The 16,926-nt window shown below is 38.4% G+C and overlaps 1 protein-coding gene across 27 annotated transcripts in view; it reads left to right on the top strand.

The window, feature by feature from the left end:
* Positions 1-16,926, top strand: part of Clasp2 (cytoplasmic linker associated protein 2) — a 173,905-nt gene that overhangs the window by 14,346 nt on the left and 142,633 nt on the right. For all 27 annotated transcript variants that reach the window (XM_085688948.2, XM_085688947.2, XM_085688946.2 and 24 more), the window contains exons 3-6: positions 1,774-1,877; positions 4,573-4,664; positions 7,442-7,517; positions 9,409-9,506. In XM_085688948.2, the coding sequence (XP_085545074.1) occupies positions 1,774-1,877; positions 4,573-4,664; positions 7,442-7,517; positions 9,409-9,506 (370 nt within the window). The remainder of the gene's footprint in view (positions 1-1,773; positions 1,878-4,572; positions 4,665-7,441; positions 7,518-9,408; positions 9,507-16,926) is intronic.

The raw sequence follows: 16,926 nt of genomic DNA, 5'->3' as shown, positions 1-16,926 counted from the left end.
TTCTATAAAATTACGTTTGATTTTAGACACGATTTTGCTCTGTAGCCTGGAACTTCCTATGTTGCCCTGGTGGGCCTGGACTCTCATGGCTGTCTTTGTGTTCTCAGCTTTTTGAGTGCAGGGCCATAGGCATGGGCCACCACAACTGGCTCTAAAATTTTATGTTAATTTTGAAACAGAGTCTTACAATGTAGATCCCAGCCTTGTCTTGAACTCACTATAGTAAGTAGCCTGGGGTGCCTTGAACTTGGGATCTTCTTGCCTCTACTTCCCCAATCCTTAGTACTGAGATTATAGTATATGCCACCAAATTTTACATGATGCCTAAAATACTTCTTAGTATTAGACCCTATTTGGCCAAACATTTGAATTCTCTTTTGTAATTCAAGTCTACCTTTCAGAAACAGAGTATCTTTTTTCCTGTTACTGGTACATGGATGCCAACACACACACACACACACACACACACACACACAGTCCCAACTATCTAAATTATAAGTAAACACTGATTTTACTACCTAATAGTATTATAGTATAATAATATTGTTGTAAGGATTAAACAAGGCAATTTATTTTTTCTATTATGTTCCGTGATTTAGAAGCAACAGAGATTCCCATAATAGCCAGTCTTACAGATGTTGAATAATTCCTGCTAATACTACATCTAAACAAACATGAGGAAAGATTTTCATTGTGCCCTCTGATTCATACTTGGCAGTGCTTATTTTGTTTAAATGGTGCCATGGTCTTGCACTGTCTGGCAAACTACTGAACCCTATTTCTAGTCATGAACAGTACTTATATTGGTTTATGATTGAATAAATTTATTTTTATTACTATTTTATTTTATGTATGGATCTTTTGCCTACATTAATGTCTGTGCAAGCATGATACCCATGGAGGCCAGAAGAGGGCTTTGGATCTCTGGAGCTGCAGTTCTGAATGGTTGTGAGCAGCCATGTGAGTGCTGGTATCCCACCCAGGTCCTCTGAAGAGCAGCCCGTGCTCTCAACCAGTGAGCTGTCTCTCCAGCCCCTGGTTTATAACTTCAATTGTGAGGGACATTTTTTTGTTTCAGTGGGACATGTTCTTTCTATAGAGTCCAAGCTGGCCTGGAACTCTCACTCCTGGTGCTTGAGAGCCTCCCTCCCCATTTCTGGGATTAAAGCATGTGCTTCCATGCTCAGCTTGAAGGTTCCCCCCTCTTAATTACACCTTCTGTAAGTAAACTAGATAGGTGTATCCCTTTTTTTTTCTTAAATTTCATTTCTTCTACTTTACCTTTGAAAACCTGGATTTAGGCCTATGTTTTTGTTTCTGTTTGTCAGTTATAAAATATGTTCAACAAGAAGAATGTGTAACATGCAATTTAAAGAATAATTGTAAAACCAACCCTTGACTGTCTGGGTTCAGAAATTCAAATCTGCCAGGTCCTTGGACTACCCCTGTCTACACTTCCTGATGATACCTTTTCATTCCACCAGAGGTCTTCCCTATTATAACCTCTAGGAAAGTATTTACTTGCTTGTCTATGGATCTTGACCACATACCTACCTCCATACAGAATAACACTGTCTGGTTTTGAACACTGTCCTAATTGGATATGATTGTACGTACTAAATACATTGAAATTTGTTCGTTGTTTTCATTTGAACTCATGATTAAGAACTTAAAATAATTTCTTTTCATAACTGATTATGGCAATAGTTGCTCTTTGTAGTTCTGTAAAATGTGGTTTGTGATGGATTGTAATGCTTGTTCTTTCCGCATTAGTTACCACAGCTTTAATAGACAGAATGGGAGACGCCAAAGACAGAGTTCGAGACGAAGCTCAGAACCTGACACTGAAGCTGATGGATGAGGTGGCACCACCTATGGTAGGCTTGCGTTGATTGAAAGTTTTCCTTGTTTTGTTTTGTTTTTTAAGACAGGGTTTCTCTGTGTAACAGCTCTGGCTGCTCTGGAATTAACTCTGTAGGCCAGTCTGGCCTTGAACTCACAGAGATCCACCTGCATCTGCCTCCTGAGTGCTGGGATTAAAGTGCACACCATCACTGCCTGGCTTGAAATTTTCTCATTAGTTGGATGGTAAGTATAGCAAAGTAATAAACCTTGAAAGCATGAATGGTAGAATTTTAAATAGTGGATTATTGCTGATGTTTTATGAAAGTTCAAACTTAAGGTGCAATGCCAACATGTGTTTTTATTTTCATTTAACGTTTCTATTTTTCAGTTACTTACATTTTTTAAAAAAATGCAGAATTAAATGATTTGACAGTATGCTGGTTGTAGTTATGCCTCACCATTTTCTGGTTTTTCTTACCTGCAAATTATAGGATACTGAAAAGGAAACTTTGTTTTTTAACAGTTGGATGTGTGGCCTATATTTGTAGTCCTAGTAATGGGGAGGCAGAGACAGGCATATTTTAGGTTAGTGAGAGACTTGTGACCAAAAAAAAAAGGGAGGGGTAGCTAGCACCTGAGGAACAACACACAAGATTGCCCTTTGTCTTCCACATGTATGCATACTTACTTGTACTCATATTCACTCACACGCATGAACACAGTTGCACATGTTTATGGGCTCTTAGACCAATAACGTATTGGTCTATTTTATGTTGTTACAACAAAATGTCTGAGGTTAGATACTTGTAACAATAACAGCAACAAAAAGATGTATTTAGCTCATAGCTTTGGGAGTCATAGTTTTGTGGACACAACTCCAGCTGTGATATGGGGTCCACCTAGATGCATCACCACATGGGAGGTGGCTGTGTGATGGCATAAATGTTTGCATGCTTATGAGGAACTAAGAGCCAATATTTTTTTTTTTTTGCTCACTGTGTTTTTTAAAGGTCCTTCCATTAAGAAATTATTTTATGTATATATATATATATGTATGCATGTATGTATATCACGTATATATAGGTATCTGCAAAAATAAGAATTGGAGTTAGAGAGGCAGTTTTGAGCCGTTGTATGAGTACTGAACTAATTTCTCTGCAAGAACAGCAATTGCTCTTAACCACTGAACCATCCCTCTAGCCCCAGGTCTTTCCGTCGCAATACTGCTATACTGAGGACCAAGCTTCTGACACATAAACTCTTGGGAGAATGACGTGGAAATACTTTACGGAGACTAAAAATAAGCTGACCTGTACAGCACGGTTGGGAGGCGAGCTTAAGGTTCACGTAATAGTCTCAGTGGTGTCATGTGATGCTAGATGGTTATGTTGCACGTTTAGTAAGGCAAGAGTACTGAGTTATAAAGGGGAACTGAGTAGAAGGGATTTTATACTTCATAACAAAACTTTTCAAAAAGAGTTTTTTGGATAGTCTTTACTAATTTACATTTACTTTTTTTTTTTTTTTGATTTTCTTACTATGAAAAGTGCTATAGATGTAAACATTTAGAGTTCCAGAGATGGATTGCTGAGACAGGTTAATCAAAATAAGATTCCCCTCTTTGGTGGTTGTAACAACAGAGCCCAGAGCCTTGTAGATCTCAGTGACAAATGTTCTGTCACTGGACTATATATCCAACCTTAGTTAAGATTTTTAAAATTGACAAGCCTGATAACCTGAGTTCAGAGTTTGATCCCCGGGATCTATGGGAAAAAGAGAACTGATTCTTGCAAGTGGTCCTCTGTCCCCACATCTTCAGTCACACGTACACAAATCACACATCACTCATCTCTCTCTCTCTCTCTCTCTCTCTCTCTCTCTCTCTCTCATACACACACACACACACACACACACACACACACACAATGGGGGTGGAGAAAACTTACTGTATGTTTTGAAAGATACAATAGAATCCTTGCTACACTATACCTAAACAGTTGTTTTGCATTATTGGTATAAGCTTATTTTTTCTTTTTCTTTCTCCCCACAGACTAGGTAATCATAAAATGACCTGTCCCCATTATAGGATGTTTGCAGTCATTCCATGTGACAGTCTGTTGTCATTGCTAGGGAGTTTTGCATCTAGGAGTGCTTCCCAGACCACTGTGCGTATAATTTCAGAGCTGTTAGCATAGAAGAAACCCGTGTTCATGGAAATGCTTAGATGCTTATGTATGGAACATGATTTTCCTTACAGTTACTAAAATTTAAAGTGAAAATATGTAAATAACCAGAACTGTTTTTCAGATATTAAATGGGTAAGAGTCCACAAAAACAAAAAGAGAAACCTTGTAAATATGATTTGAGCTTCTGTTATTTGAACATTCAAAACTTTTTTGTTCATTGATATAACATTAAGACTATGAGTGGAAAATTCCACACCTGATCCATGTGACAGGCTACAGGCAAAATTTAGCTGCACTAAAAATATTGTATAGAAATGCTCAGGTTATGTGGTAAAGTGAGTATGAAACACAGATGAGTCTCAAGTCTAGGTTTGTGTCCTAGCAACAAGATTTCTGTTACCATGTAAATAATGCTGAAATTTGAAAATGCCCCAGATATGGAACACTTCTGATCCCTGATGATTTGCTTGTAAGATTAGAAGAGTTATATTTGTCATAGCAGTCTGACTTTATTGCGTGTATCTGCTTGTTTTCCTGATAGTACATCTGGGAGCAGCTGGCCTCTGGTTTCAAGCACAAGAACTTCCGATCTCGAGAGGGCGTGTGTCTGTGTCTTATTGAGACCTTGAACATGTAAGTTCTGTGGTTACTGAAGCAACTTGCTCTCTTTTAGTCATTTCTCAAGGTTTTTTTTTTCCCCACAAAGTGAAGGAAGAGTGGAAATAAACTCAATTGATCTTTCAAACAAAAATATAATATTTAATGCAACTTTTGGATATATAAGATATCTATTGTATTTATTTTTAAATTTGTATCTTTTTTTCTTTAACCATGCAGAATTGGTGGTTATAGAACTGATAATGCTAATAAGTTTGGATCTTTTCTCTGTTAGGATCTGCTTCAGAACTTCTGAACTCAGTGGTGTGTTACATGTTGAAGCCATTTCCTACATAGCTTTTACCAGTAGGCTCTAGACTAAGGCACTATGGGTGACGGCTACAGTGATACACCTCCCCTCTAGTGGCGGCGGCAGAGTTCTGATAGCTTAGGCTTCACAGGGCTATGATATAGGCAGAAGAAATGTGTGTGAAGGCTTTTATTCTTATCCCAGAATACCTGTCCAGACTGTGCGGGGTGATAGGTAATACGCAGTCTCTTTCAACTCTTCCTGTGGTGTGACTTCCTCTTCTTTCACTGTTCTGGGTCCTTCCTGCTAGCAAGTACAGGTTGTGGCCTCTTGTCACTGCGCTTTCTGAGTTTTAGTTCTCCTGTCATTTGAATTCAACCCAGACTTCAGAATGTTAGTAAAAATAAAGATCTCTTAAGTTACTTATTTTATTTCTCTGTGTATTGAGATCCAGTGTCATTAAAAAAAAATACCATTTCAAAAGTACATGCTCAGATTTTCTTAAGTAATTGATAGACTACCAGAGTTGTCAAAGTGCTGTTGAGTATTTGCCCTGTTGAATCATGTGTCAAGTTGACACAAACTATAGTCATCTGAAAGGAAGGAACCTCAGTTGAGAAATGCCTTCATGAGATCCAGCTGTAAGACAGATTCAACGCAATGCCCATCAAAATCCCAAAATTCTTCACAGACCTCGAAATCATAGTACTCAACTTCATACAGAAAAGTAAAAAACCCAGAATAGCCAAAACAGTTCTGTACAACAAAAGAACTAATGGAGGCATCACAGTCCCTGACTTCAAACTCTACTACAGAGCTACAGTACTGAAAACAGCCTGGTATTGGCATAAGAACAGACAGGAGGACCAATGGAACCAAATCAAAGACCCAGATATCAATCCACACATCTTCAGACACCTGATTTTTGAAAGAACTCAAAAAATTGGACACCAAAATATCACAAAATCCAATAAAAAAAAATGGAATACAGACCTAAACAGAGAACTCTCAACAGAGGAATCTACAATGACTGAAAGACACTTAAGGAAATGTTCCACATCCTTAGCCATCAGAGAAATGCAAATCAAAACAACTCTGAGATTCCATCTTACACTTGAAAGAATGGCCAAGATCAAAAACACTGATGACAACTTATGCTGGAGAGGATGTGGGGTAAAGGGAACATTCCTGCATTGCTGGTGGGAATGCAAGCTGGTACAACCCCTTTGTACGTCAGTATGGCGATTTCTCAGAAATTAGTAAACAACCTTCCTCAAGACTCAGTAATACCGCTTTTGGGTATATATTCAAAGGATGCTCAATCGTGCCACAAGGACATGTGCTCAGCTATGTTCATAGCAGCTTTGTTTGTCATAGCCAGAACCTGGAAACAACCTAAACGCTCCTCAACTGAAGAATGGATTAAAAAAAAAATGTGGTACATTTACACAGTGGAGTACTTACAGCAGAAAAAAATAACAACAGCTTGAATTTTGCAGGAAAATGGACGGAGCTAGAAAACATTTTGAGTGAGGTAACCCAGACACAGAAAGACAATTATCACAGGTACTCACTCATAGGTGGTTTTTAAACATAAAGCAAAGAAAACCAGCCTACAAATCACAATCCCAGAGAACTTAGACAACAATGAGAACATTAAGAGAGACCTATATAGATCTAATCTACATGGGAAGTAGAAAGTAGAGAAAGACAAGATCTCCTTAGTAAATTGGAAGCATGGGGACCTTGGGGTAAGGATGGAAGGGGGAAGGGAGAGGCAGGGAGGGGAGCTGAGATAAATGTAGAGCTCAATAAATACCAATAAAAAACCAAACAGGGTAAAACACACACACAAAGATCCAGCTGTAAGGGTAAAACACACACACACAAAGATCCAGCTGTAAGGCATTTTCTCAGCTTGTGATTGATAGGTAAAGGCTCAGCCCATTGTTGGTGGTGCCATTCCTGGCTGGTGGTCCTGGGTTCTACAAGAAAGCAGACTGAAAAGCCATGAGTGCAAACCAGTAAGGAGCACTCCTCCATGGCTTCCACATCAGCTTCTGCCTCTAGGTTCCTGCCCTGCTTGAGTCCTGTCCTGACTTCCTTTGGTGATGGATGTGTATGCCTTTCCTCCCCCACTTGCTTTTGGCTGTTGTTTTATCACAGCAGTTTAGCATCACTTTGCTTGATACTTGTCTTTCTTTAATGATGGACATCCATACTCTTCATCAAAGTTGTCAGTCAAGAGATAAAAAGAAAGGCATGGCATTGATGGCAAACACCTTTAATCCCGCCACTTGGGAGGCAGAGGCAGGGGGAATCTCTGAATTGAGGCCTTCTTGGTCTACAGAGTGAGTTTCAGGACAGCCAGGGCTACACACAGAAATCCTGTCTTCAAAAACAAAAACAAAAACAAAAGAAGAAAAAGAAGGCATTAGGATATTTTTTTTCAGTATTTAAAATGAAACCAAAGTCTGTGTTTTCTTTTTCAAATTATATTTAGCTTTGGAGCTCAACCATTGGTCATCAGCAAGTTGGTGCCACATTTGTGTATCTTATTTGGAGATTCTAATAGTCAGGTAAGAATTTTTTTACCTTCATGTATTGACTGTGTGTGTGTGTGTGTGTGTGTGTGTGTATATGTGTGTGAGGGGTTGGGAGGTACTCTTGCCTTATTTAAGCCGTAACAGTGAAGACAGAAGGTAGATAGTTAAAAGATTGCCCCCCCTTTGTGTTTTAAGTTAAATGAGGGTTTGACTTTGTTGCTCAGAATCCACTGGGTTCATGTGATCTTCCTGCTCCACCCTCCTTAGCAGCTAGGACTACAGGCCTATTCTCCCTTTTTCTTCCTCTTCTTCCCCCTTCTACCAGAGTTTTGTTTACTTATTTATTTTGAAACAAACATAACTTTTTTGTCAGTTCTTGGACTGATATTTAACTTAATGGTTAGATTCTTGAGTTTGAGAGGTTAAGAAAATCCTGGGTTCCCTTCTGAGGTCCACCTTAATGTTAACTGTGGGGCTAGAGTGTCAACGGTTACAGTCTTGAATATGCTTATACCAGAACTGTTGGGGTTGTTGATAGCCCTGTTTAATAGGGAAGGCCGCTTTGTCCATGGTGCATCTCTTTACTTGAGCTGTCTACTGTAGTCAGGAGGCAAGGCTTCATCTTCCCTGGAAAGTCAGTTGTAATATTGTAACGTTATCTATGAGCTAGCTAGGGCATTTGGAATAAGATTTTTTCACTTCTTACAAACTGTAGTTGCCCCTTAACAGATTTATAGAGCTTTACTCTCTTCAATTGCTGTTTTATTTACAGACAAAAGTTTTCCTTTTCTTGACCAGCCTGGCCTCAAGCTCTTAAACTCAATTGATTTTTTCCCACCATAGTCTCCTAGGAACCTGGTACTAAAGGTGTGTGCCACCACACCTGGTTGGTTGCTTTTTGATAGTGAGTTGTGCAAAAAAAAATAAATAAATAAATGTTGTTTTTCAGATTGTTCTCTTAGGCCCCATTCTTTTGTCACTTCTTATATAGAATGTAACATTTACCGTTGCAGCTGTGTTTAAGTGTGCACTTTGGTGGTGTTAAATACATTCACATTGTATTGCGACTTTATTACCATCTCCCTGTAAAACTTTTACCTCCTCAGAACTAAGACTCTGTACCCATGAGACAACTTCCCATTACCTCCCCAGCTGCTGGCAACTACCACTCTTCATCATAATTTGACTACTCCAGGTACCTAGTGGAAGCAAATCAGACAATAGTTGTCCTTTTTGATCGATCCCATTTAGTCTAATGTCCACAAGTTATCCATGTCACAAAATGTGTCAGGATTTCTCTCTTCTTTCTAAGGTTGAGTTATTTTCCAGTAACACAGACATCAATCACATTTCCTGTATCTAGACCTACAGGAATAGGGATTGTTGTTTTGTTTGTTTTTTCCTACCCTTTGACTATTCTGAATAATTTCAGAAACACTGATGTAAAAATATCTTTTTGAGTTTAGTACACATTTTTGAAGATAATTTTATTCCAGAAAGTTAATTAACTGTACTCTAGGTTAATAAAATTACAATTTTTGAAATCCCAGTTGGTAGCTTTTATTCACAAATTTTATTAACCATCTCCCACCTCCTTTTTTTTTTCTTTTTTCTTTTTTATCTTTTCCTTTTCTTTGGATGGTAGTAGGGATTGAACCTAAAGATCTCACACATGCTGGGCAAGTGCTTCACCACCAAGATCTTGCTCCTCTTTAAATGGGTTTTGTAGGGCTTTTTTTTTTTTTTTTGACAAACTGTGGTTTTGGGTTTCCATTAATAATATGTCATATTATAATTTTCTCAGGGACTGAAAAGACATTAAAACGAACTTTTAATTAGGTTTGCCTGCTAGTTTGTTGTTACCTTGAAAGGAAATATGTGTTACGTCTAAATTTTCTTTTAAATGTCTTGAATTCTTTAACAGGTGAGAAATGCTGCAATATCGGCTGTAGTGGAGATTTATAGACATGTAGGAGAGAAGCTGAGGTCTGATCTGTGTAAGAGAGACATTGCCCCTGCTAGGTAAGTCTTTCTAAATTTATATTTTGCTCTAGGTTTTTTTTGTTTTGTTTTGGTTTTTTGTTTTTTGTTTTTTGTTTTTTCCGAGACAGGTTTTGAGGCAGCTGTTTTGGAACTCGCTCTTTTAGACCAGGCTGGCCTCGAACTCACAGAGATCTGGGATTAAAGACCACACCTGGCCTATTGCTACAGATTTTTAAAGTTGTAATTTTGTTCACTTTATTAAAGTAAAATATTAGAGCCAGGTGTGCTGGCATGCATCTTTAGTCCCAGCACTTGGGAAGCGGAGGCAGGCAAATGTCTGTGAGTTGGAGGCCAACCAGACCTGCATAGAGAGTTCCATCAGGGCCAGCTATGGATCCATAGCATCTACGTTCCTGAGTTTTCTGGAACCAATTTATAGAAGTAAAGTTACATACCTAAACAGTTGGCACTCAGGAAGCTTCAGGTTTCCTTCAACTCAGCTATGTAAGTACTTAATATTTCCAGGGTAGAGTTTGTGTGAATTAGAATTTTCTCCATAGATAGTCCTGTCACCTGCAAAGATAGTTTTATTTTTCCCAATCTGTATAGTTTTCATTTCTCTTTCTTGTCTTTGTTGTTTCCCATGTGCTGTTAAGAAAGAGTAGAATGGGGGTGCATTCCTGCCTTGTTCTGTTCTTAGAAAATTTCTAGTTTCTTAACATTAAGAATGATGTTAGTTGCTAGGGTGGTGGTACACGCCTTCAATTCCAGTACTTGGAAGACAGAGGCAGGTGGATCTCTGCGAGTTTGGGGCTGGTGAGATCCTGTCTCCAGAGGAAAAAAAAATGATGTAAGTTGTAGGCTTTTGGTAAGTGTTCTTTTTTCTTAGGAGATGATATTATTTTAAGTTACATTTTATTTGGAGTGTGAGTGACGTGGTAGGTGAAGGTCAGGGCACAACATGAGGGAATCACCACATCCGCTGGCTTTGGAACAAGCACCTTTTTGTCAGTTGGCTTTCTAATCCTAAAAATTGATTCTAGTGAACTTTTTACGTATGTAGAGTTAAAACAGTTTAAGCATTTTAAGTGTAAAGGTGGCCTGGGCAAAGTGATTTTTTGTTTGTTTTTTTTCAACACAGGGTTTCTCTGTGTAACAGCCCTGGCTGTCCTCAAACTAGCTTTTATGGACCATCTGGCCTTGAACTCACAGAGATCACCTACTTCTGCCTCCCTGGTGCTGGGATTAAAGGCATGTGTCACCAGGCAAATCTCTGTGAGTTCAATTCCTGTAGACCAGGCTGATCTCGAACTCATAGAGATCCACCTGCCTCTGCCTCTTGAGTGCTGGGATTAAAGGTATGTGCCACCAGGCGAATCTCTGTGAGTTTGAGGCCAGCCTGGTCTACAGAGAGAATTTGCAAATTGCTTTAATGGCTACCCCCAACATCTTTTCCCTAGAGTCCAGATTGTAACCATTTATTTTTTACTAATATTATTTATAACTATCAATTGTCAGTGTTTTCTTTTTCTTTCTTTTTGGGTGGTGGTGGTGTTTGAGGCAGAGTTTCTCTGTGTAGCCCTGGCTGTTCTGGTACACACTGGCCTCAAACTGAGAGATCTGCCTGCCTCTGCTTCCCAAGTGCTGGGATTAAAGGTGTGCACCACTACTGCTTGGCTAACAGTCTGCATTTTTACCAGTAGTTTATGTTGTTGATCTTATGACTGATTTTTGGTTTCTGGTGCTAAAATTTTCAGGCTTCATTGTGGATGTGTAGCACAAATAATAAAAACCCAGAGATAGATATTGAGTTCAACCTGAAGATTAGAAAAGCAAAGCCACCAAGCCACCAAACAGCTCTTATCTCTCTGAAATCTTCAGACTGAAAGAGGGCAAGTTCCTGTCTCATCCTGCTTTATATTCTTCCTAGTGCTCTGTGGTTAACTAGTGTGGCTGCTGGGATTAAAGTTGTGTGCCGCTACTGCCTGGCCTATATAACTGACTGGTGTGCCTGTTTTGCATTCTGATCTTCAGGCAAACTTTATTTATTAAAGTACAAATGAATATCACTACGTTTCTCAGTTTTGTCTGAAGTAGAAGAAAAAGAAGGCTATAAGTAATATAAGAAAAAAATATACTACAGTAAGTACAATAACTATGTATAAAATATATTCAGGCAATAAATACATCAATAATGTCTAATCCATTTCCATTTGACAAATTCAGAGAAAACCCTTCAAAGCTATCCTATTTTGGTGAGTCAAAAATCTTATGCCTAATTTACTTTCTATCATAACTTGTTTTCTACATCTGGTAAACAAGGAAAGCTATAACTTTAACTAGTTTTCAACTACCTCAGAGACCCAAGAAGGAAATAATATTGACTGAGTGTAACATGTGGGTCTGCTTGTTGGGGTTTCTCTTCTGCCTATTTCCCACAGCTGGCAAGTCCCAAAGAAAATCACACAGAGGTCTCCATAAGTTATAAACTGATTGGCCCACTAGCTCAGACTTCTTATTAACTCTTGTAATGTATATTAGCCCATTATTCTAGTATATGTTAGCCACCTGGCTCAGTACCTTTTTCAGCAGGGCAGGTCACATCCTGCTTCTTTGGTGTCTGGACAGGACTGCAGAAAGAGCTTCCTTCTTTCCAGAATACTCCTGTTCTCATTGCCCTGCCTCTACTTCCTGTCTGGTTGTCCCGCCAATACTTCCTGCCTGGCTACTGGCCAATCAGCGTTTATTTAAAGCGTAATTGGCAGAATATAGGCAATTCTCCTGCAATTACCAACTGAGTAAGCAAAAAATGTGAGCAAGCAACTTCCAAGAATGTGGGAAATAACAGAAATAGCTGGCTGCCTGGACAGTTACCCAAAGTTCCTGTTCAACATTGGGGCATTCATCTTTGGCCTATAGGCCTAGTATGATTGACTTTTCTGTGAAGAAGGATATTCTGAAAGGCTGTTCCTCCTTGTCTTGACAATGTTTGACAGTCATTTTCTTTTGTGCCCTGCTTATCCAATTAGGACAGCATACTGTCAGCAGTTGAGGCAAGGACATTTTCTTGCCCAGTGGCTTACTTTTGCCACAAAGAAAGTAAACTCCATCCATGTTCAATGCCCATTATCTTCTATGTAGTAGAATGGTGCAGCCAGGAGCAGACATGTCTCATTGTCTCAAAAAGAGCCTATATTATTAAAATATCTTTAATGCCATATTCTGTAGGTTTCTGAAGTGTTTGAAGATGACCTGTCTATCTAAAATATATCTTTGTTTGACCTTGAAAACATACCTTATGTAACTACAAGTTTGATTATAATAGGTGATTAACTATTACCCTGCATTTCCTTATTATCCTAAATGGTTGGTAATAATAATTTTCAAGGACTAGAAGTTTGCATTATATTGTTAAGTGAGGTGTATAGGTACAATACTTTGAACAAGAGTAGAAATGTATTTACAGTATCTTCTAACAATTAATCTCAAATTTGTATCAACATACAAAGGACCAATCCTGTGTAAAACATTTAAAACTAGTAGTTGCTTTTTAAAAGTAGATTCAATAATCTACCTCTTTATCTTATCATATCTTTATCTTTCCTTTATTTTTTTCAGAGTAGATTCAGTAATCTTCCCTTTAATCTATCATCTATATTCCCCTTTTTTCTTTTCAAAACAAGAACTTTGTATCTAATTTCCTTTGTTTAACTTTCCTCTTGACTGTAGCCAGTAACAACTTGTAAGCAGCCCCGTAAACAATGACAAATATCCATAGCTGATTGAATGGCTACAAACCACCCACCCCATCTCTTGGGAATATGGAGGTCATGCTCTTAAATTTACTTTCTTCTGTCTGGGGGTGACAGTATCTTTAGGTGATCCTGAAAACAAAAATTTGGATCAATTGTCAAGTCGTGGGAGAGGTAGCTGTATCATTTGTTGTCCAGTCTCTGCATAATGGAAAGTATAGGGCTTGTCTCAAGTCCTGGCTAGAGTAGTCTTGTGAGGCTGTATCATTTCAGCTAGCCACCTGGAAATTGTTCTGAGTAGTTTGTAGTCGAAAAGCCAATATTTAGGTGTTTTTCTTCAGCTTAGTGGTGTTATCGTAGTCCTGAAGGAATCATTGTTGTGGAACCCCATCCTCCTTTTAGAGACTTCAAAGGTTGCTGTTAGGCGTGTTCATGTTCACTGCAGAAAACTGATAGAGACTCACACCCAAAATCACGTACAAAGGTAGAATTAGTTAGTACTCTGTATGACCATTAATATCATGACAAAAGCTTAAAAAATATATGTGTATGTATTAATATCATAAAATTTATACCTTAAGAAAAGCTGTTAAAGAATCAATGTAAATCCAAAGGATTATGAGATTGGTGGCAATAAAATAGTCCTTAAATATTTGTTTTTCTTCAGTCTCATATCAGGTGACTCTTCTGACATGAGACAGAGATTTTGGATTTCACTTTAATAAGCATGCTTAGATTTAGAGAAGGAGACAGCCACAGTTCCACTACAAAGCCAGCTTTGATTTTTTATTAGACTGGGACTGCAAAAAGACTTTTTGCATTATATGTCTCTAGAGAACTGCAGAAACAAACATTTGAAAAGATTTATGAAATTTTGTCCTGTTTGAAATGTGATATACCAATAAGCCAATTTACTCTTTTGCGGGGGGACATTTTTTTCTGGATGATTTGTCCTTTTTCTTCAGATGTCTCATTTGTCCAGTCGTCTTCAGATTCCTAAAGTAAATCCTAAAGGCTTGGTGCCTTTACTCTCCTGGAAAGACAGAAACAAAACCCTTGCCAACCCTAATTTTGTGGAGATTCTCTTTTGGTAAATTATATCTGGTCAAATGAAAACAAAAATTGTTCGTTTTATAGGTTAGTTTGGATTAAATGACTATGGTGCTTAGTGAACTATCATCTCTTCTAATTAAGAGGGATCTGTTGTTCAATTCAAATATATACATGTGTGTGTGTATCATATGTATATATATATTATATATACATATGATATATATGCATACATATATGATATAGATCTATTTTTCCAAATGTGCCCTAGTCTCCTGAGTGCTAGGGGGCAGGCATGTGCCACCACGACATGGGAATACACTCTCTACATAATTGTTCTTTTCAGGTTTCTTGTCCATTTGTTAATCTGGATTGTCTGTTTTCTTCAATTATGTATTATTTTTATTTATGTGTGTCTATGTGAGTATGTCGTGTTATGCTTGTTCCTACAGATTCCCTTGAATCTGGAGTTACAGGCCGTTGTAAACCAACCCAAAATAGTTGCTGGGAACTGAACCCATGTTGTCTGGAAGAGTATTAAGCCTTCTTAACTGCTAAGCTGTCTGGCCAGTCCCTACTATGTCTTTAGAAGTTGGACTTGGGAGACATCTTCTTGTGTGTAGATAAAAGCTTCCTTAACTGCATGCAGTTCCATTTATCTTACTCTCTGTGACTAGATATTTTATTTTCTTGGCAGTGTTCCCCCCCCCATGTACATGATATTTTGTTAATTAAAAAAATTATTCATGTGTTTGTGTGGACAAAGCATTGTACCCATGCACAGAGCAGGGTAGTCTGTAGGTCTTAGTTCTCTCTCCATCGTATGATTTTTAGGGAAGGAGCTGAGACTGTTAGGGTGGGCAGCAAACACACTTAAACTGATGACCCATCTTGCTAGGTCTGCTTTGTTTGTTAACTTTTAGGTTAGCATTAAATAAAATAGGGAGCCAGCAGTGGTGGTATATGGCGTTAATCCCAGCCCGTGGGAGTCAGAGGCAGGTAGATCTCTGCAAATTTGAGGCCAACCTGGTCTACAATGTGAGTTCCAGGACAGCTAGGACTGTTACACACAGAAACCTTGTCTCCGGAGAGAGAGAGAGAGAGAGAGAGAGAGAGAGAGAGAGAGAGAGAGAGAGAGAGAGAGAGAGAACAGAGAGAACAGAGAGAACAGAGAGAGAACAGATTGGAATAAGCTATGGTACATGTGTGGAAGTTAGAGGACAACTTGGGAGTCATCAAGCCTGGCGGCAGGCACCCTTACCTTCTGTGCCCTCCAAAGAGAGAGAGAGGTTTCATTATGGCATTTTTCTACTTTGTTTTCATCATTTCTGCTCCTCACTGCCCCCACATACTCCTGTGCACTCCTAGTTGTTCCCTTTCTTTACCTAGATAGACCTCCCTTGTTTATAATCTGTTGCCCACTTCCATGACCTTAAGATCCTGTCTTCTTTTCTCATGATCATCTTTCTAGTTTCATGACTTTCACATCTATTTTAAATGCAAACACATGTATATCTGTATATATAAATACAAACATAAAATTTTTAATCTAGGATCTGCATATAAGAGAAAACATGGTATTTGTCTTTCTATTTTTTGTTTTGTTTTATTTTTCGAGACAGTTTCTTTGTGTAGACCTGGCTGTCTTGGAACTCGCTCTGTAGACCAGGCTGACCTCAAAATCACAGATCCATCTGTCTCTGCCTCCTGAGTGCTGGGATTAAAGGTGTGCGCCACTACTGCCTGGTGGTATTTGTCTTTCTGAATCTGGCTTATTTTACTTAATGTATTGTCTTTCAGGTCCATCTGTGTTCTTGCACATGCTGCAGTTTTATTTTGCTTTATAGCTGCATAAACTTCCATTGTGTATATATACCAAAGTTTCTTTATCCATTCATCTGTTGATAGGCATCTAAGAGTTTCTACTTCTTAGCTATTATAAATAATACAGCAATAAACAAGTATTTCCAGAGGTGGAGTGACTTAGTGTACTTCGGGTCTGCTGAAGAATTGTATAACCGTCTCATACGGTAGCTCTGTTTGTATGTCACTTCATTTTAACATAGTGCTTAGTTATTTCCTGTGTGGATGGAAGGAGAATTCTGGGTGTTTGTTTGAAGCAATGCCTTATCCCTTAGCCCAGGTCTGGAACTCATAAAATCCTCCTGAGTGCTGGTGTTCCAGTCATGTGTCACCATGTCCAACATGAATGGTGATTTCTATGTCCCATCTTGGCCTGTATTAAGGCAAAGCTCCAACCCCTTGCTGATTCAGTGCTCTTGGTACTAGTCATACTTGAAGGAGCACTGAGAATTTGGTGAGAAGCTGCCCCTCCTGACTCCCAGTCTGCTGTTTGAGCATCCTGAAGATGCTCCCCTCACAGGTGCTAGGAAACCAAGTGACAGCTTTGTGTTTTAAGTGTCTAATGAAACTTTGTTTTTTCCAGTCTGCAGGATACTTTATATTCTTTTTTGATGTTTGAGCTTGTTTTATTAGTAATGCTTTGAATTGTTAATATACTAGACATATATCAATAGGAAATCATAAATTTCAACAGGGTAAAATTTGGCTTTATTTTTATTTATCCTCCCTTTTTCTCTTTAACTGTGATAGTTTTCCTTTTTTGTTTTAATATACAATGTCAAGAACTGTTTTTA

Source organism: Myodes glareolus, chromosome 4 (assembly GCF_982192425.1).
Source record: "Myodes glareolus chromosome 4, mMyoGla1.1, whole genome shotgun sequence".
In the NCBI taxonomy this organism is placed as follows: domain Eukaryota; kingdom Metazoa; phylum Chordata; class Mammalia; order Rodentia; family Cricetidae; genus Myodes; species Myodes glareolus.
The sequence above is the reverse complement of the archived record's forward strand: the minus strand, read 5'-3'. Positions and strand labels throughout refer to the sequence as shown.